Source organism: Amblyomma americanum, chromosome 1 (assembly GCF_052857255.1).
Source record: "Amblyomma americanum isolate KBUSLIRL-KWMA chromosome 1, ASM5285725v1, whole genome shotgun sequence".
Taxonomy (NCBI): domain Eukaryota; kingdom Metazoa; phylum Arthropoda; class Arachnida; order Ixodida; family Ixodidae; genus Amblyomma; species Amblyomma americanum.
In genome coordinates, this window is record NC_135497.1 from 245,406,539 (window position 1) to 245,427,756 (window position 21,218).

Below are 21,218 nucleotides of genomic sequence, written 5' to 3' on the forward strand. Positions count from 1 at the left end.
CTACTATGAACCACCATTATTAGATTATGAAATTAGGATTGTTTTCCAACGCAGGGTTTTGAGTTTGATGTTTTGAATGTTAACCTGCTAATTCGTTTGTTATAATTCTTGACTAGTTTATTTCTAATATGTAATTATGATGCATTTTTGGTTACTCTAAACTCAAAGTACGAATGATTGCCCACCTGTTATGGTCTCATAATGAGACTTGCAGTATTGGAAATAAAAAAAATAAATAAATAAAAATATTGATGTCATTTAGATGTCCGAAAGGTTCTCACTGCGCCTGTTTGCAGATACATTTTGAGCGACGGAACGCAAAGCAGGGATCAGGGAGACTACAGCGATTGTCTAGCACCGCCATACAGAAAGACACACATTAAACAATTGCATCCGCTGCTATGTGCAGCTGAACGCGGGGCATACACTTGCTCGAAGTGGCCTTGTGAGACACCGTCTTAACTCCCCTTCCCCCTCCTCCAGCCATCCCCTTTCATACCTTCACCATTTTCAAATGCGACTTCCTCCAGAGCTGCCAGAAAAATGATCATCATCATGACGGACATCGCATATGTGTAGTACGAGAGCACGCACACCATGTATAGGGGGAACTCACAACGCTCCTCGTGTGGCTGTATTTTAGATTTCTCTAATCTATGAATTCAGGTGCAACGAGGCACTGCTCCGTCAATTTTCTCACTGATGGCTAATAACTAGCACGACAAAGTTCATTTTCGTAATTTCTGTCACATCTTATTGCGACAAGAAGGCCTCGTTTTCCATGCGGCCTGGGTTAATCCCTGAATGCCATGTAGTGAAAGGTCAAGCTGGCTTTGTAGCGGACGTTGCGCATTCTCCGGAGAAGGCTCTGCCAACGGACATCCCAAATCCACGCCATTTACAAACTCCGCCGCACATCATCGGAGCCGTAAGGGCAAAAACTCCGCCTAACAGCCCGAAAGCAAAATGCATCGGGCGAGGTATAATATCTGGCATGCACCTTTGTAACGTAGCCCAAGATTGTGTTTTTTTTTTGATGTCCCAGGCGTAAAATTCTGTCTTTTTGAAAATGCGCTTTGAGATTTTCAGGACGGCGCTAAATGATAACTGCGCATTCATATCTATCAATGCAGGTCTCCACATTTTGAGCGGGCATGCACCTATCTCTATCGTTGCAAGCAGTCAGAGTACAAGTTGAAAATTACAGCCTTTGCAGTGCCTAACACCTTTTACATGTCCAGGAAAGAAAATAACAACTCTGTTCACGCCTGTCACTGAATCCTTTCGGAGCACGACTGAACGTTCACTGAAAGCACAAGCCACCGCTGATGTGCACGCGTATACTTACTGCCGCGTTTCGTTTAGCTTCGTCGCATTTTCGGAATAAAACGGCGCCTTGAAGAGGCATGCAAAGAAGCAGCGTCTTAAAGTCCGCGGCAAGCGTTCCCACCTGGCAATCGTTCACGGGCACCCTGCAACTGTCTTTCCCGAAGCTCATCTGCGCGTCGTTGCGGCCCCGGAAGCGAAGAGCGCGTGCGTGGTCTTTGGTACGCTGGCTGTACCAGGCGTTCACGTTGTTGCACACGAAGGTAAAGTTCCGGTACTCGCCAGTGCTCAGGAGGCTGAGGAAGCGCAGCTGCACGTCCCCCACGGTTCGGTTGCGCAGCCGGAAGCCACCTTTCAGGCTGCTGAACCACGAGGACGCGTTGCTGGCAGCGGAGGCGGACGCTGGTTTAGGAAACATTGCAATCATACGCGCTGCCTTCAGAGGCTCTGATAAGTTGTCGCGTGCAAAGTTAGCCGCTCAAGAATTGTTTATTTCACAACTTTCGGCATTTAGCTGGCAACACTCGGGCTTCGCATCCCTCGGTAGGCACGGGGCCTATTATATTTATTCCTTTCGTGTTGCCGAACATACTCTTTGTACATACAGGGTGATTTTATTAACCTTTGGATATTTTTTTTTGGGGGGGGGGGGTGAAGAACTGTGAAAGATACATCGGTGCGGTCTGTTAAGCTAGATTGTACAGCAAGATTGACACTGTGTACCTCACAAGGATCAATAGTTCGACGATTAATTGGCTCCAATAAAATCATTAGCTTCTTGCTTTTTTTTAATTTTAGGAGTCAAGATTATGCTGCGAAGTTGATAGCTGTCAGTAAGCAATGCGGAAAAGCCAACTCAACAAGCTTTCAAATGCGTATTTTGGACATAGACTATTTCGAAACACGCTGCCTTTCCAGAATATTCATAAACGCAGCTCACCTTAGATGCTGACGGACATCAATTTTGCAATATAATCTTGGCTCCTAAAATAAAAGATAAAAAAGTTTATTCGTTAGTGTTAGTTTACTAATATGTTAAAAACTGAAATATACGCTCTGACATAAACCCTTTTGGTCGGGAATGTCTAGTCGGGAATAATGAGCCACTTCACACATTGTTTCTATTTTTTTTAGGGGCCAGCTATAGCTCTAAATGACTGTCTTTTCTGCTTCTCGCTTTTTCCTGTCATCGTTTTCTTTGCACGTTCTTTGTCACCACTACCAAAGAAAAGGGCCCAAGATGAAACCTTTGCATTTATGTTATCTTGGTCTCCTTGCGATAAGAAGGCCGTCTTCAAATACCACAATTTTCGGTCCGGCTATGAGAGGCACATTCGTTTATCTCGCACACCGAAACAATTTCGCCGCACACATATCGCGGAAGAAGAAAAATAACTGTCCGTTATTCTGAAAAAAAATGATCCCTTGGATAGAAGGCGAACGAGAATTAACCTGATAAAACTACTCAAAGAAAGGCCATGGTTATGCGCTGCACTGGCCAACACACTTCTCCGGCCGACCCACCTGGACAAGCGCGCCGAGTCCGTGTCCCCGTCGACGAACACGCAGGTCTCTCCGCCGGCGCGCATGCCACAGAAGACGCGCACTGCGTCGTCTGGCACGCCCCAGTTGGGGTCCACCCAGTGCCACCCATCAGATGAGTCTGGATGCGCGAGCCACGGGTCGCGGCACGATCGAGACGGGTTGGGCCTGGAGCCCAAGAGGCGCCGGATCTGCTCTATCTCGGGCCGCAAGATGTACACTTTAGCGAAGATGTGCGTCAACGTTCGGCTGATTTTTTTCGTACGCCACTACGTCCACTGGCTCCGCGGCGGCCGTAGAGTTCTTGTCATCGTCGTCATTGCCGTCGTCTCAAGTGATGACCGCGTAGTCTTCTTCCGTGCTGGCGTTGTCTACTTTTTCGAGGCTACGTGTGAACCTGTTGTGCAGGTCCCTCTGCAACAGAATCTCTGGGGGAATCTGAGCGCCTTCACCCAGCGGACCCTGAGAATCACGCACGCGATGCGAGTTATGAAGGAATCACGGTATCTAGTTTGACTAACCTGTCCGTTACACTGAGTGCCGTACAGAGTGCCTGTTCAAGGCTCTTTGTTCGCACCTCCAAACTTGTCCCTATGCTTGAAAATAACAGTCTGATTGCATAGGATTTGACTCCCGCGTGCTGCAACGTACGTGAAGAGAGAGACATACTTCTTACACACGCACCGTATTCACTAATTCGCAGCGGTCATTACTGAAAGATGTGTGAACAACCCTGAGACCAGGTCGATTATCTTTCTGCTCCGACAAGAACGCAGATCCTGGGTACTTGTTCCCACAGTGCAGCATGCTGCAACGTGGTGTTTGTGCGGTGCTGTGGACTTCAGGTTCTCCAGGAAAGTGCGCTCACTTCACAGCATTATATGTTCATGAACATCGTGAAGTTTGGTTTCACGATTACTTTCAAGGTTTGCCGACACAAAGTTCAGCAGAATGCGGCTATTTCCTTATTTTCAACCTACAGGTGACACTGCCTGTTTCATCATAGTGGGATCATCACCAAGACAGATGTAAAGCGGTAACCGCATGACGCCGTCTTCCTGGCAACGTGACATACGATGGCGACGGCATTCGCATACCGCGGCCGCTGGTACACCCGCACGAAGCCACGAGACTTGGCGACAGAGCGGCGCATTTGCAGTGCCGCTATGTTGCCGCCGCATCACCGTTGTCACCTCGTGTCATCAGGGGACTATTACGATGCTAGTACCCCCCCTCCCACCCCCTTTTAAGACTAAACAACGATAAAAGCCCTTATGAGAATTCCTCTGGCAACACATCGCATTTCTAAGAGACACGGCGCAGTGGTGCCAAACTACTTTCTACGGTGCTGACACTTGCAATAAGTGACGTTTCTCTTTGCATAATAAATAACAATACATACTACACAACAGGATTTCTTGTTCTATTCCTACCAATTATTTACTGAACTATTTGCATGCATGGCTCAGACGTAGTAAGCGTGAGCGGCTTCTCCCGCTGAAACCATGCTAGAAAAACAATCTTTACTCTCAAAATATCTAGATTGGAAGTTACGTACCCTCAAAGCATTCTGTCATTGGCCAGTCTCGTGAGGTACTTTCGGGCTATAAGCGAAATTTTCTGCAAACCCAGAAGCTGAGCGACGCAATGAGTGACAGTGTCGCCGCGAATTATTGCCACATGCGGTTGGCGCTTCGCAGCTCTCCCGATATTCTTTCCGTTCCTACACTACACAACGCTTCTTGAAGAAAAAGCACGGCAAACATTGAGTTTGACACGAATAGACAATTCAAGCTATATAGTTAAACCTAGCTATAACAAAACTGTTTATAACGAAACAATGGATATAACAAAAGAATACCTGTTCCCCTTCGAAGCTCCTATAGGTGATCATGTATTAATTACCTCGTTTTTACGAAGAAAAACTTCCTACGACGTGACATAATGAAAAAAATTGAGCATCACTGGCCATTTCGTGCTGAGTTTATCCGTTTGTAACGATACGCCGCCGTTCTGTAGCCATTCGATGCGAAAAATTGAAATGGCCGCGCATAACGGGCTCGCTACAACGCCGCACAAACATACTTTTCGCATGAGGCCCGCATGAGCGTTTCCCTTCACTGTTCGTCGGCTTCGGCGTGAGATGCCCGCGCACCCATTTTTACCGAAACTCGAGCCCGCGGCCCAGTCAAGAATGCCACTTCAGGCGGCGCGCATTGCATGTTGCGTCTCGACAGAGTCGCCAAGGTCATTGGCGCTCCCCGCTCTCCAACCCACTCGATCTGCTTGGCTCGCTGGGAGCGTGCTGTGCTTCTTAGGTGCCGTGTGCTCACCAGTTTCGGTTTTCGCGGCCTGACGACATCGACACGCCGCTTGTTTCACAAGGTCAAAATTAGTGACAGCGGCTGAAAACAAAAAGCCTAAGTTGACTTCCGTTCACCAGAACACGGCCACAATCGAAGCGGTCGCATCGGGTACAAAGTGTCAGGTAGCGAGGGGCTTTGACGTCGCCTCGCGCCAGCCGTCTGCAATATTCGGCAACAAAGAAGCAATCACTAGTGCCGTCACCCGCAGTGTGCAAGGAACAGGAAATAAGGTAAGAGACATATGTATCCGAAGCAATTGAGGGAGCTTTCAGAAATTATGAACGGTTCTGCGGTAGACTTCAGTCTACTGTAGTCGTCCCCAGATATTCAGTTCTGTCATGCAGTGAAGCCTGCGAGCTCATGTGTCATGCGGGGAAGAAAACAAAATCGGCCACTACAGCCGGGGAATCACCGCCGCGCCCTCTTTCACCTGTGTTCGTATCTGCTTCAGAACCGAGAACATTGGGCCAAATATTCTAGATGAGTTTCATCCCGTCCTCTATGACAACATTGCTTCAAGAGTCATTAGCTAGGCCCCGCGGGAAAAAAAATGCGCCTGTGATGAGAAGGCTGACATGTGTATATCGTGTACCTATATTGGGCCGCGTCGGGAGCGTTTGGTGCGAGTTTTGGAGACTGCCCAAACACAGATCGGTGGCAGACTAAACGCCACACATGTTGTCCTCGGTCTACACCTTGCCAGGATACCTGTTGACATGTGACAGCTGCGGCCAATTTTAATGCGCCTGTAATGAAGTAGCGGTCGTAACGAAATGATCTTGGACCCCCTTCGACTTAGCCATAGCGAAGTTCCGCAGCATACAAAAAAAATGGTTGCCTCCACTGAAAAGGGCTGACGTCGTAAAATAAAGGTGTCAGCGGTTATTGACCTTGCACAAGATGTTTCGTTGCCACCGCCATGGCTCAGTGGTTTTACCGTTCAAGTTGTGAGCCTACGATCGCGGGACAAAATCTCGGCTGCTGCGGCCATATTTCGGCGCCAGGTAAATGCAAAAATATTATAATGTGGTACAGATGGGCAATGAATGAACGCCAAAGTTGGGGACCGAGTATTAATTTCGACCACCTTGGTTTGTTTAAGATGCACTCTCATCGCACAGCACGCGGCCGCGCTGTTGCATTTCGGCTCCATTACCGCCAGGTCAGGATTCCAACCCGCTCATTCGGGCACAGCCGCCGGGCACCAAAACCACTGAGCCACCGTGGCGGGTCGAAATGGAAACTCGTGTGGTTTGCGATATCAGGTCTGGTTAAAAGCTTCCGGACGTTAAGGGAATACTGAGTAGGTGCGTTCCTTAGCCGCGAGAGCCCAGAGATTGTCGCTTTAAGCTATGCTCTAGCTCCTGACATTTCAAAGAGCATTAGTGATTAGTTGTGTATAAACAGTTTTCATTATGGTCGTCTGCTGACTATACTGTGATGTTTGTCTCGTTATACCTAAAATGCCGCCAGGATACATCTCTCCTCTTCACGCTTCCACTTTCAGCTCAGGTCAAAGCTTCCGGCACCCACAGTTTCCGATTGGAAGAAAGACAACGGCTTCAAACAGTGCTACCTTTCGACGAACAGTTGAATTCTTGTAATAATATGGTTTGCATTTTGGAATGATATGGCCTAGTATTTAAGCAAGCTCCAGGAGTCTAGAATTAATAGCCACTTCGGCATATATAGAAGTTAACTTCGGCGAGTTTACCAGGTGAAATTGGTCCTGCAATGGGCGAAATGATTTCCAGAGCTATTGCGCTTCTTTAAATGCACTGTTCGTTTCCAGATGTTACGTTAGTATAACCTTCAAGATACTATTTACGTAACCGTTCTCTCTTCCGAGATGCGTTTTCGTCTGAGAACATATTAGCAGCGCGCCTAAATAATAGATTTTGCCTTTCGGTTATTGTCAACATCATGCTAAATATTTTGAGCGAAGTCCATCATTGGTGACAGTGACCATGCACACATATATGAACAAAAAGCAGATGAAAGCAAAAACGTACTTCACTTGGCAAGAGTAAGAAATCACATCACGCATAGCTATCATGCTAGTAGAGATTTCTTAAACGGTATACTCACGGGGGACCTGCGAGTCCGTGTAACAAATAAAAAAAGCAGGAAGTTCAAATTACCGGTTATGGTCGGAGAACCAAAGTGGTATTTTTTCGCTAAAATATTATACTTCCTTACGTGAGGTCCAGTTTCACCTTTCATTCCGGCTAGCCCCTGCATCAAAAAAGAAAATGATAACATTATTTTGCGCCGCAGTGTCTGCTGTGCTGCAGTGCCAGCTGTGGAAAATGGGATTTATTTAGAATAACAGCCTGACGGGTGAGTTGGTGCATGATGAAATGAACGGCGGTGCTAACAAGGACACGATCAAGAAAGACAGAAATCGCTAGAAAACGGAGGCGGGCCGAATTTGCCTCCCCATTGTAAAGAATGAATGTGTGAGCCAAGGCTTAACGGAATAAGGATTCTGGACTCGAGTTGCGATCAGGTGGCACGTGAAATACTTGAGGCTTTTATGAATAAAAATAAGGGAAACACTTTTTTTAGCACTCTTTGGTATCCCTCCGTAGAATTGAAGTTTCATTTCTTGATAACTTTTTGCGACCTCTTGTACTCTGCGACTTTCAGCCCTCCATTTCTAGCGGCCGTCTGTTGTGTTTGTTTGTTGTTGTTCTTTAGGAGAATGTTTGTTATTGGTTTTATCCTTTTTAGTGCCTGTCGTTTTTCGGTTTCTGACTGCTTTTGCTTCTCATGTATAAGTGCTTTTGTTACGATTGTTTGTCATGCTTTTGATAAGAGATGGTCCCCTCCTTTTAGATTTTTTATTCAATTTATCCGTTTATTTTTCAGTTTTTTTTTACTTCTTATATGTTACTTTATCTGCAGGGGTTAAATTTTCTTGCTCGTTATCCTGATGTTGCTGCTTTTTTTCCCACATGCTGGGTTTGGAGCGAGTATGCGATGAGTCTCATGCTTGAGCTGAATGTTCAAATATGCCACTTTTCCCTGGAATAAAAAGTTGGGATTTATTTACCTGAACGCCTTTATGTTCCGGAATTCCTTCAGGTTTCTGCAGTCGCTTTCCCCCCAAAGAAATGAAAATATAATACCTGCTCAAAAGCCAACGGCATTTGCACACAAGACGCAGCACGCGTACGAAAAAAAAAGCGAGACAAAAATCGGCATTCAAGTAAGGGAAATTCAGAGCGACCAATTAACTGAGATATTTATTTTTGTACTGCAAAAACTAGGTCAACGCAATTATTCTTTGTTTTCTTGCATTTATTATCCACCTTTTCATTTCAAAACAGAATGATACACGCTACAATTCTCTGGAACCAATATTTATTGAAGGTTGAAATGTTGCGCGATTCCATGCGGGGGGCGAGGGGGGATGAGAAGGGGCACAGCCAATTTTAATGGCGGGCTTCTTGGATTCGAGAAACCGAAACCATTAACGTCATACTCATGTCGTTCCACCTCTATCCACCATATAGGACCGTGACGTCATCATTGGCACGCGGCACGTGGTTAATTGTTTATATTAATGCTATTGTAGATGGCGCTGCAAGTCTCAATCCGAGATGCGCTGTTTTCTAGTTGCAGCCACAGATGGCGCTGGTATCAAGAGTGGCAGCAGACCCAACGAAATCTCGAAACGTGATGAGTAAGAGCTAAGGCTCTTTATACGTTTAACGTCGGCTCCAACTGACAGCGAAGGCTATAGCCAACATTAAAAACTGACAGAACTAGCGGTTAAATACATACACCCTCTCTCTTTGGTCCGTCCGAGCCTTTGGGCCCTTCCATCTAACAGGACCCTGTAAAAGCAAGTAGGATTGAACTCAAAGCTACCCTGCCTCTTCTCGTTGAAAGCCCCACTTTCAGCCACAGAGGCAGAAAAAATAAAAAACATATTATAGTGCCAACTGATTCGCATCGAAGACACGTCTGAGAGCAATGCACACTGTAAAGATCATTTATGCAAATAGAAATGTACTTTGAAAAATGTACTACTAAAGAAAAAGAGTTCTGCATAATTGGTGAATGAAGGTATATGAAGAAATCTCAATTAGGATGCGAAAATTGCATAAAGGCAAAACCTGGCTGGGCTTGCGAGTGCTTGCGAAGTCGACGTTAAAGCCGCTTTAAATACTCCCACATTTTTCGGAATACCCGGCGGAGGGGCAGTGAAATATCTGCAGCGCAGAACCCCCGCCCCACCTCTGCACTGGGTTCCAGGTGCACCTATATCACGTGACTGAAGCCGGCGCACTCCCAAGAGCCCCCTCTCCCAGGCTCACAAGTCCTCGTGGCCCGAGTACACAGGGATAATATTGTCTTTCCGCGAACGCTAGATTCATTGATTACGCCTCTCTATGACGCGAATGCCGCAGCTGTTTACCCTGGAGAAAGAATCGCAAACAGCTCCCGCTAAAAAATAAAGAGAATAATAGTTCTTCATTCTGTTTTAATAATGTAAGTGTTTTAATAATCTAAGGTGTAGAGGTGCAGGAATTTCTCTTCGTAGGGCATTTCAAAACAAGTTTCTCGACAGCCTGTTATAATTTGCATTGTGTTTTCGTTCTGCCTTCAGGTTGATTCCAAGGCATAATTGCCGCAGTAAGAGATGATATCACTGCAAAGAAGATTATATCTCAACAGCTGAGCTCGAAATTTGCACTACAAAAAGTGTAATTGCCAACATGTTTTTTAATATTCCTGTATGCGTACAGTGGAAGCCAAAGTAATCCAGCGTGATGTTGGCATTTGTGCTTGTTATGATGCCAATGGGTTTTTTTTGAACTACGGGGTATACTGAAAGGGAAACCCTGAAACCACCTGATAAGTACACAACTTTTAAACGTTTGTTCGGTTTATTGGGTTTAATGTCCCAAATCTACTCAGGCTGCGAGGGATGCTTTTTCGAAAAGTAAAGGAAATTTCACAGTCCTCACCAGACATGACAAACTTTCTCTTATCATTGAACTAGGACTTGTGTCACATAGTAGCTGCCGAAGCATTCTATTACTTTCAAGACGCAATAAAGATTGCTGTACTTTCATTATGCTCAGGGGAAACAGCAAGTGAGGGGCCCCCGTGGCTGAATGTTGATTTCCTGTGAATTTCTTTCTTCCGTGGAGAACTGTGCCATGCCAGATATTTGTAGTGCGGCTGTTCTCTCTTAATGCTGCTTTGTTTTTAACACTTTTTGTATCGCCTCTCAGTCATCAGTTTCTCTGCCCACTTCTCTTTCCATTACAAACTGAAAACGTGACTGCAGCCTTGTGTACAATGTAAACCAGCATAAGCCTCATCTTTGTACATTTTTTCTTTAGTAAATCAACCTCAACCCATTTGGCATTTTTTGGTTTCATTCTGTTGCAGGGGACTCTATCGATGGCTCTTTTTTTTAAAGATGTCCTGTTTTCTGTGATTGAAAAGTGTGAAGCGGCTGGGTGTCACGTGGATGCTGTGATTTCTGACATTAGGCCCAGCAACAACGGACTGTGGAAGAGATTTGGGATCTCTGTAACTCGCTCAGTCAAGCCCTTGGTGTCTTTGCCGGCATCCGTGTGCGGCCAACGTGGTCGACAGCTGTACTTCTTGGCTGATGCCCCGTACGGTCAGGGTAATCAGGCTGCCAATCTGTATTGAGGAACCTAATTCTCTAATGATGGACTTAGTGGGCATGATTGAATGCCACATTAACTTGCATTTTACTTCAAACTTCAGTTTTGTTCAAAATCACATTTGACTTTGCAGTGAAACAGGGACATTGTGACATTGCTTAAGCTGTGGTCTTTTAAACTACGGCAAGGTTTAAACCGTTTTCAAATCTGTTTTGTGCTTCTCGCAGGTGTCTGTGAAGCACATTAGGGAACTTTCTGTAATCGACGCAGAACGGGACCTTAAGTTGGCTTCTCACCTGAAACCTGCACAGCGTGACCCTGGTCATTTTGCCAAAATGAATGTGGCTTCTCCGGCTGCAGTTCTGAACCACAGTGTTGGTGCGGCTATGCGTACCCTAGTGAGCCTTCGGCTCCTGCAATCATAGGCTCTAACCACAGCTTGGTTTGTAGAAGGTGTGTTCCGGTGGTTTACACTAATCAAATCACGGTATATCGGCACTGCAATTACCCTTTTCAAGCAGGATGCGCATGATGAGGCAGTGGCTTTTCTCAAGGAATTCATAGAGATTTTTGCACACGTTTCCATAAAATCCCGTAACGCGAAGGAAATGTCGAAGCCTCTCCAAGCTGGTGTGCTCATCACAACGCCTAGTGCACTCCACATTCAACACCAGCTTCTAAGTGGGCACAAGTTCAAGTTTGTGTTGTGCAGGATGACACAGGGTGCCCTGGAGAACCTCTTCTCCTGCATTCGCTCGAGACACGCAGTGCCGAGGCCACTAGAGTTTAAACTGATGCAGAGGCTCATAATGTTGAGCCAGTTCTTTAAACCAAGCACAAAGGGCAACTATGACATCGATGACTCAGTAGACCTTATTGAGTTTGTTGAAATAAAAAAGCAGCTTTGAAGAACAGTGTGAAGGCAGCAGAAGATAAGCTCTTGGATGGCAGCCTTCTTGACGATGATGCTCCCCCCCCCCCTTGACGAGGTGCAAAATTAATCGCTTGTTTATGTGTCCGGGTACATCACCCATAGCGTGACCAAGAAGTACAAGCTATGCAACACATGCAAGGAGAGTCTTGAAGCGGAGCCTGTAGAGCAAAACAACCAGCTTTTAAAGCTGAAATCGTATCGGTCGCAGCCACAACCGAGCCCCCTCACTCGTCCTTCACGTCACGTTGTGAGCCTGCTGCAACATGCCGATAAGGTGTTCCGTGACCACGAGCAAGTGGCCTTAACTGTTTCCCTCTCCTCGCTTACGAATGCTACCTTGGACACGTGCAAACTCGCATACAGCTTTGCACATTGCCATGATCTGTAAAGGCGCCTATCCCAAGCTTTCCCCATGCTGCGGCTACGAATTGCACTACGGAAGCTCAGCAGCAAGGAGAAGGCCGCAAAGGCGAAATATGGATCCAAAAGTGTAGGGATGAGAGCGGCTATGTCTCAGATTCGCTAAAATGTTTGTTGACTGCAGAGCACAGAAGTGAAAGCAAACAAAAGGCATTCCGCAATGAACGGCCTGGGATTAATTTAGGCCACCTCGAGACGTTTAACATATGCCGAAATTTCGTCCACGTGGGTGCTTATGTTTCTTGCCTCCATAAGAATGTGATCGTGATCAGGTGCCCTGGAGCAGCGCACATGCAGAAGAGAGCGATGAAGAAGTGCACGTGGCAAAGGCAGATAAAGAATATTCTAGGCTTTATTTTGTCGGCCTCACATTTTTAAATATGGCGCAGCCATCTACGGACGTGGATACAAGCCCCGTTGTTGACCTCCGGAACAAAATAAAGGACATCAGGGTGCAGCTGCACACGCTACTGCAAGCATTGAACTTGAGCAACGATCACGGACTAGATCAAACAGCCAATGGAGCACTACATGTTCCGCGACTACTGCTTTAAGAGTCCAGCAAGACAACAAGAGGCGACTATGGTCCTAGCTGTACACATAAGCCACGACTCCACCCATATAGAGACGAAGACAGCGGGACACGTCCCTATTCTTCAACTGGCATCTTCGGTGTGATTGCAGAAATGCAATGCCAATTCGCCCAAGCTCTGTTACGGAACACACATGCACTTCAAATGCATTTGTTTGGAGACACTACAACAGCAATTCGCACCTTTGAAGGTACCATGCGAGAGAGCCTGACAGGGTCCTTGAAGAGGCCGAATGCGTCGCCTCCCTCGCGAACTGGATGGAACGTCTCACTATGCTGAAGGCCATCACGACATCGTGGTGCAGCACTCGACTGGCACAAGTCCTACAGAACCAACATATATGATTGGTGCACCTGGGTACAAGCAATCGCTAAGCGATTCAAGCGCAAGATGTCCTAGTGACGCAAGGTTACATAGTGGATGTTATTGAAAAGGCCTTATTTGTGAGGCTGTTTGCTGACGATTGTTTTCAAAGAGGAAGGAAGCAACCATGACCTTCTGTGACTACAAAAATCCGTGGCAGCAGTTGCCGACTCGTGTGAGCGCTGGAGTATGGACATTAGGCAAGAGAAAGCTGTATTGTAACAAATCACAAAGAAAGAGCCCAGGCTTCATAGTTATACACTTCGCAACTGTCTTATTTTGTAGGTAGAGAGTTACAAATACTTCGCATTAACCCTCACAAACAAAGTTACTTGGTCCTTTCATATTGATGACTTCAGCTCATCAGCATGAAGAAAAGTATGGTTTATTAAAAGCTTTGAAACTGAATTGTGTGCGTACCTGACTTGTGTGAGGTCTCAAAGAATAATTACAGAAAACACATTTTCGAGACTAAAGTGTGAAACGGCGGAAGCCTCACACCATTGCCAATGGCAATTTGTTGCGTCGGAAACAGCGCGGAGGCAAACAACTCGGACGCGCCTCGCCGCCCTGATACATGCGACCGTATACGCTCAGCCTCTCTTGAGAGCTGCTTGCGTTCAGCCGCTGCTGCACGTCGCGTGTTGGGAGACTTGTTTGGCGAGACGAGGGGTCCTTCCCGCACGATACCGCAAAGTAAACTGCCGTCGCAGCCACACCACACCCAAGCAGACGGTGACGTCAGGCCACACAGTGCCGAATCGGGAGGCAACCTCAATCAGTGACGTCACAACAGAGAGGAGACCAGTCAGGAGGCCGGAAAGCTGTGACAGTTTCTGCTAACAGCAGATGACCTTGACAATGAGCGATTAGAGGCTTCTGCTTTAACATGCGGAAGCAGTGTGGCATGCGCATAATAAACAGAACATCGCACAAGTGGAGTGCACGCAGCAAAAAATATTGGACAGATTCTCCTAATGCATTAACTGAAAACAGTAATTAACAGCCTCTAGCAATAAGAAGAAAAGTTAGCTGTCTCGTACTTCTTCACAGTTACATCTCTAACAATTTGAAAGCAGATATTCCTAATTGTATCGAATTGGCCTGTACTAAAACAACACGTGTACGCGAGCTTTTATTAGCCCCAATTTTTGCATGAGCCAATAGGTTTAAGTGAAGTTCTCTTCTGGAACTGTCACGGAGTGGAATAGTCTTTCTTCATGTTTATGCTGGTCTGAATTGTTTGTGAAGAAATGGAGGATTTATTATGCGCCACCTAGAATTGTTCTGATGACTGTTGACCTGGTCTATATTATGACTTGCGGCGGTTGTGGCTCATTGTTTTTATGGATTTTATAATTTAGTTGAATGACCCTCTTTTTCGTTGCGATCATATTCTTGAAAGGCCTGTTTTCCTAGATCCGCAGCATGATGTGACTTCAGCCATGTGTTTACATATTTTCAAAAGTAACATGGCCTTTTTTATGTGTACATGTGCCCGCACAAAATTTTTCTATGTGTTACCTTGGAAGTGTATTTACTGATATTCTCCCAAGCGCCTGGTCACTTTGTGTGCGTGTGTGTGTGTCTGTGTGCGTGTGCACGCACACAAGTGATATTGCAATGATGTCCTTGCTATAGTCTTAAGTTCAGCAGTGGAATAAAAAGGCAGAGGCAGTTGCCTGTTCGTATGGCAATCATTTTTTCTTGCTTCATGCAAAAGTATAAAATTGCTTTTTTTTTTACATGAAGAAGTTTGGTTTCATCTGATGCTATTTTAGTTCATGTAATCTCGAACTATATGAAGCATTGGTTGTGTAGCAGCTGCAGTGTTCTCAAAAGGCTTCACATTGTTCATGCTGTCATTTGTCCACATTGTTTTTAACACTGACTGAATTTGTATTTTATGTAAGGTGTTATCTCGTGAATAAAAATATTCTGTTGGGATGTTGAATTCGTAGCGCTGCTTTCACGCGGTAAGTGCTTTTGGCTCCTGAAAGTGGTTATTTTTTATAGAGTTGAGTCTCAGTAAATGAAAACTGCTTAATGAAATTGCAGAGAACAGTGTCGAGTTTTTGGTTAGTTCCACTGCGTTACAAACTAGATAAACTATCCAAGCTAGACTTAAGCTAAATAGCACATCATCATTGTTATTATGAAATAGTATACCGCACTTTATTTCCAGTATTCCTAAGTGAGGTAATCCAGCACCAGATGTTAGGGTTTCCCATAATTTCCTTGCGGTTCTTTCAATCAATGTGGAATGAAATACGTGTATGGATACTGCCCAGAACCACTATCAGTGAAGCATGCACTTTACAATTCGCTGTCTCTTTCTCCCGAAAAATAAAATCCAAAGCATGTGGCTGGTCCAGCGCGTGCTGAGCTGTGTTCCTTTCCGTACTTTCAATAAGCAATTTTTCCCCACATTTGAAAGCATTTGCGGTCGGGTGGCAAGGTTTTTCAAGTTATGACTAGCAGAAGCACGCTATGTGCTTCCCAAAATTCAGCCGGCGAGCAGGTGCATGCACGAAAACCGACGCTGAAAATCGAATGCCCGCGTTAGTGTATCGCACGATAATGCCATTACCTGTAACCAGCTCCCAAAGTTTCACATAATTATAGTGATTACTGTGCTCAGGAAGCGTACTGACCATCGAGTAACACCGGCTGCATGTTGAGAATACGCGTGCAGACGGCTCGCTGCCATTCGCTTCAAGATTAAGCCACTGTTTGAAGCAGTCACCAGCGCTCCCAGCGTTATTTTACCTCCAGCGGGGTTACCCTTGCCTTAATCACCGTGAATTGCTCAGCCAGAGCCCACGTAAATTTCTCCTGTAAAATTTTGGAGTCACCGCGAAGATACCCGTAGTAGCATTGCACTCGACCGCTTCCTACATTGAGCCATTAGCAACACTCCCGCAGTGTTGACACATTAGCTCCTAGGAAACAAAAGCAAGTTTAAAATTCAACCCATGAAGTGTTATAGCAACAGCCTCTACTGAGGAGGCGATCGCCTATCGCAATATATAATAAAGCATACGAACAGTGCAACGCCGATTGTGGAGAGTTAAGAAAAATTTGCCCAGAATAATCAACAATAACCTGGAATATTTAAGCTCATAATGCAAGGAGTGTCTCTCCACGACGAAAGCATAAACTGATGGTAACGGCTGTACCCTTCGCATCTGAGCAGTTCCAAGCCGCACGATTCCCGCAGCAGCGTCAGGATGGCTAGCAGCGTTGATTACGAAATGGTTGGGCAGAAATTAGCGGCGAAGTTGCAGAAGCGGCAATCTGACAACAATGATAAACACCAAAATGGCCGCCCCTGCTTACCGACGGGCTACAGTGTCGGTACTCTAAGTTTTATTTAGTGACTCTAGTTGAGCCCTTTTCATCGTCTTCGCAGTCCGGCCAGCGAGGAAGAGGAAGACCGCTGGAAGTGTGGGCACGGGCGGGGGCGTGCTGGACTCCGTATTATTTTAGGATGCGCCCATTATAACCCCTTCTAATCATCCAAGAGTTTAGTCTTTGGGCGCCTGCCCGTGGCCCATTCCTAATGCTGTTTTCAATGGGACATAAGGCACTGCAAGCGATACCGAAACAGAGAACGGAACGGGGACTATATACGCTTCCCTCGGGCCTTCAACGCCGCCCTCGGCAGCTGCCGTGTCTTTTGATCGTGCGAAAATACATGCGCTGCATTGGCTGCATCGGCTGCAAGCATGTAGGCAAAGCAAAAATACAAATTTTCATTAGCCAGAGCGGCGAGGGTGATCGCGTTTTCGTAATTCTGAAAACTGATATGGCAATGGCTATTAGAAACGGCAGGCTACAAGTGTCTAATTGCAACAAATAGCCTAAGTGTAATAGTCACACACACACACACGCGCGCACGCGCGCACACACACACACACACGCACACACGTATACGTATATAGCATTCCTGAGGTGCAGAACGGGGATTCACCAGCTGGAATTACTATCGTTGTGATTTTCCAAGCGGCGTTCTTGTCATGCAATAACAATCAGTCAGTGAAGTGCTGTTGATATACAGACATAGAGAGATGGAGACTGCTACAGACGGGATGGACGAAGCAAACGCTATAAAAAATAAGCACGTTCATGAGATATGAGCCCCTTACCCAAAACACTATACGCAATTTCATTTTGTGGCCGACTGCATAAATTTGCAAGTTGTATCACTGCGGCTGTGTCGCATGCCCCAACAATGCCTCGTCCTGGGGCAGACGTCGACGAGTAACGCGGAGAGTCATTCTTAAAGGCGATTGCCGCTCCACATGTGACTTGTGAGACTGAAAGACCGCCCGCCCTGTTCTGCTCTCTCATCCGGAACAGGCGACAACTTTGTTGCTGCTGCTGGCGCTGGCAGTGTGCAACACGAGCTGCCAAGGCCAGGGCAAGGGCCTCGTTTGCGGGAGAGGCCAGGGTCACGGCCAGGGCAGAGGGAAGCACGGCCGGCGGAAGCCCCGCTGTAGGCGTTCCCTTGGTTGCGGATGGCGGCCCTCTGCTCGGAGGCGGCGGCGGCCAGTTCTGCGAGTGCGGCGGCTTCCGGCAGACCCAGGGCCAGCAGGTCGAGGAGGGCTTCGAGCGGACGTACTTCTACAACCAGGCCCGCGGCAACGGCGCCGCCTTCCTGGGCACCAACTCCGGCGTGCTGCAGTCAGGCCTGCTGCAGGAAGTAAAGGGGAAGTTCAAGATCATGGGCAAAGTGCGCGGATACGCGGCCTCCAGCGCACTACAGCAGCAGCAGCAGGGGTAGCTGAACCGGCTTAGGGTGACCAGCTCCGCGGTTGTCACGCCGAGCGACTACTGCGGGTAAGCAACGCAAGCCTCAGATTAAAATACCTGTGGTGCAAACTAGGAACCTGCAAAGCTGGAGACATTTTTCGATCGCGCCGGCGTATTTGAGGCCGCACTGTTTTACCGGTTGCATCAAACTTCAAGTGCGCCGGTCAGTCTGAAAAGGGCGTTTGATGAATTGGTTACGCATTTTTCTTGTTGGCCGTGTTTTATGAATAAGAGAGAACCTGCTGAGCGTCCTGGTTCTTTTGATCGATGCGAACTGTGTAGCCCGTACAGCTCCTGAACAAAGCTAGTCACGGTCATTCTTTTTTCGGACAAGATATTTGCTCTGCTGTAGCAGCTGTGAGAATGGATCGTTATGCATGACGTTCAGATTTGTTGGAAAAGAAATAAAGATATATAGAAAAATCAATGGTCTCTGACACTGTTCGTTGCAACTTCCTTAACGTGCGTGGTGTACAGATTGGCCGAAGTATTCAGGGTGTTTCACCTAAGACTACGCAATCTTTAAAATTAGACTTCTTGAGTTAGAAGAGCGCTTTTCTTTTCGGCATACCCTTGTCAGCGGTGTAGTACATAATAATGGCATGCCAACTAGCAAGGTCATGAACAAATATTGAATAGTTAACTTTTTAATTATTACTGTTAGGCTCCTTAATAACTGGGAGGAGATCGCGCACCGTAGCTAATATCCATATAAGTTTTTAGAATTTCGATAACGCGGTTACCCTCGGCGCTATGGCGAAAAACATTTAGCCATTTCGATGAGTTACATGCACTGGATAGGTTGCTTTGCCTGCAAGCTTCCCGAAAGCGCGCGATGTCGCCAAACTTTGTTGGGGCACACTCCCTCCTTTATCCCTTCCCTTACGGCGCGCTTCAGGTGTCCAACGATATATGAGACAGATACTGCGCCATTTCCTTTCCCCCAAAACCAATTAAATAAATTAAATAAATTAATAACAGCGCCGAGGGTAATCGCGTTTTCGAAATTCTGAAAACCTATATGGATATTACATAAGGTGGGCTACACGCCTCTCAAAAATAAGGAGCCTAACTGTAATAGTTAAAAACTTAACTATTCAATTTTATTTAACCAGCCTGCTATTGAGCACATCTTAGCTATATTGTGATGAACTGTACTACCGATGACAATACTACGCCGAAACAAGCGCTCTTCTAACGCAGAAAACCTATTTTAAAAAATTGTGTAAAATCTTGTGTGAAACACCCTGAATGTTGCCTTCGCGATTGCATTTGGCAGTGCTGGTCGCAGAGAACAGATAATGCAAATATTCTATCTTCCCTATTTATATATTCTTGCATTATTCTTGTCAACGGTGAATATCTGTGCCAACGCCGCCGCATTGTTGCTATCGGTAATATTCAACTAAAGCAGTTACTCTGCATTCCGCGAGCAGATGTCTTATTGCCACTATTCTTTGAGTTTTTCCCCCGCTATCACACCCCGCTAAAGCTTTGGAAGGCGGAGGAAGACACCCGGGACAGTGACAGAGAAACGCGTGCATACTGAGCAGCGATAACAGGCATGGTGATAAGTGTCATGCCCAAGGCGCACGGCGATAACCGCGTTCTAAAGGCAATCGCTTGATCGACTGCTATGGTTACTGCCGCGCGGAATCTGGTCATAGGTGTCGAGTGTGACCTGTACTCGCGTGTGTGGCTGTATGCACTCCTATAACCGCAAGCAATATGGCTTCGATCCATACGGAGAGCCAATATTATTTGCGCAACAACGCCTCAAAAAATCCAGTTCTGTTATTGTTACACCTTATCGCTATTGCTAAGGAAAAATATCTAAATACCAACACACACATAAATGTAGCAGTTAAAAAGGTATCTGCTAGAAATAAGTCAACTGTACTGCCCAGCCATGCTCAGATGCATCAATGATTAAGCGGGCTTGTTACTATCAAGTACAATTGCTTGAATAAAAACTATTATTATTATTATTATTATTATTATTATTATTATTATTATTATTATTATTATTATTATTATTATTATTATTATTATTATTATTATCTCAAGCTGACTTAACAGAAACTAGAGTAGTCAGAAGAGGCGCGAGAATATGATTCATACCGTTCCTAAAGACGACATCAGCTGATTTAATTAAAAAATCCCAAAGGCAGAAAAACCTGTAAACATCGTCGAGGCTTTTGATCCATGACAACATTTCGAATCTCACACTAATTCTGTATATTTTCGTTTCGTAATGTAAGCAGGTGCAAACATAATTTCCCTTTTTATATTTCAGAATATCCTCTCTTTTGGTATCCGGTTCCTTGTTCCTTCTCGGAAATTCGCTTATTATGCCGAAACACCGCAGCACGAGACGAACGCACCAGCATAGCGGTGTTACAGCGGTAAAATATGCAAAACTATTATGAATGTATGGTGATGTGGTAGATGATTCCTTTACATTTTTGCAATAAAGATGTGGGAATAGAACTGATGACATGCTGGCGGGGTGCTGCTGAGTCGCTGTTTCAAACCTTATAATATGACGTTGAATGGGGCGAACTGTTGTTTTCTGTTTTTAATGTGCGATTTTTGTTTGTTTATTTCTAGTCATTCTTTTTTCTTTTCTCGTAGGGGATCAGTTAGGTTGGCGGCCTGCCTTGCAGACAACCAGGCGCTACACGTTATCTTTCCTTTAACTATTTTGCAGAGACCCATCGTTCAATTTAAAACGCTTCGCAGAATGCTCAAGCGGTGCCCACGGGTAAAAAACGTCGAGGATGCTGGCGTACCATTGATTAGTTCAGTTTGGATGGTTAGCAAGTGAATGATTTAAAGCAGCTTGTCTAAGAATTCTGTCGAGCGTATGAGTATTTAGGCGTTTTTTTTTTCAGGGGGGGGGGGGGGGGGTGCGCTCGAAAGAAGATTTCGCTGCCGGGAAATTTCAGCGGAGAGCCGTGGTACTCTTGACACAGAGAGAGGCCTAAGCTGCCTACTCGACGCCAGTTTGTTCCGACCTGTGCGATTTTAATAGTTGGCACGGTGTTCAAAGACGTAATCTACCCCTTACTTTTAAAATGCCGCGGGATCACCGAGTCATCGGACAATTCCCAGTATTTCGGAACCATTACCATCGCCACCTGGAGGGAAGTGGCGGAAACGGGGAGGGCCTTGCTCTCACAGTAACATCACCATCATCAAACCC

General features: G+C 46.0%; 1 protein-coding gene and 1 pseudogene across 1 annotated transcript; one reads left to right on the forward strand and one right to left on the reverse strand.

Moving 5' to 3' along the window:
* Positions 1-258: 258 nt before the first annotated feature.
* LOC144116394 (collagen alpha-1(V) chain-like) lies at positions 259-11,214 on the reverse strand. Its single transcript, XM_077651161.1, has 5 exons — positions 11,185-11,214; positions 3,258-3,330; positions 2,851-3,088; positions 1,451-1,709; positions 259-351 (listed from the first exon to the last, which is right to left on the reverse strand). Exons 1-5 carry the CDS (start codon positions 11,212-11,214, stop codon positions 259-261), a joined length of 693 nt encoding a protein of 230 aa, XP_077507287.1.
* A 2,111-nt stretch (positions 11,215-13,325) lies between these two features.
* Positions 13,326-17,984, forward strand: LOC144116403 (uncharacterized; annotated as a pseudogene).
* The last annotated feature ends 3,234 nt before the right edge of the window (positions 17,985-21,218 follow it).

Coding starts and splice junctions, on each gene's coding strand:
- LOC144116394 (XM_077651161.1), bottom strand. CDS start 11,214: ATGACCAGGGTCACGCTGTGCAGGTTTCAG. Junction 3,331..11,184: donor TCACGCTGTGCAGGTTTCAG/GTGAGAAGCCAA, acceptor CGTGATTCTCAG/GGTCCGCTGGGTGAAGGCGC. Junction 3,089..3,257: donor CCTGCACAACAGGTTCACAC/GTAGCCTCGAAA, acceptor TCTTCGCTAAAG/TGTACATCTTGCGGCCCGAG.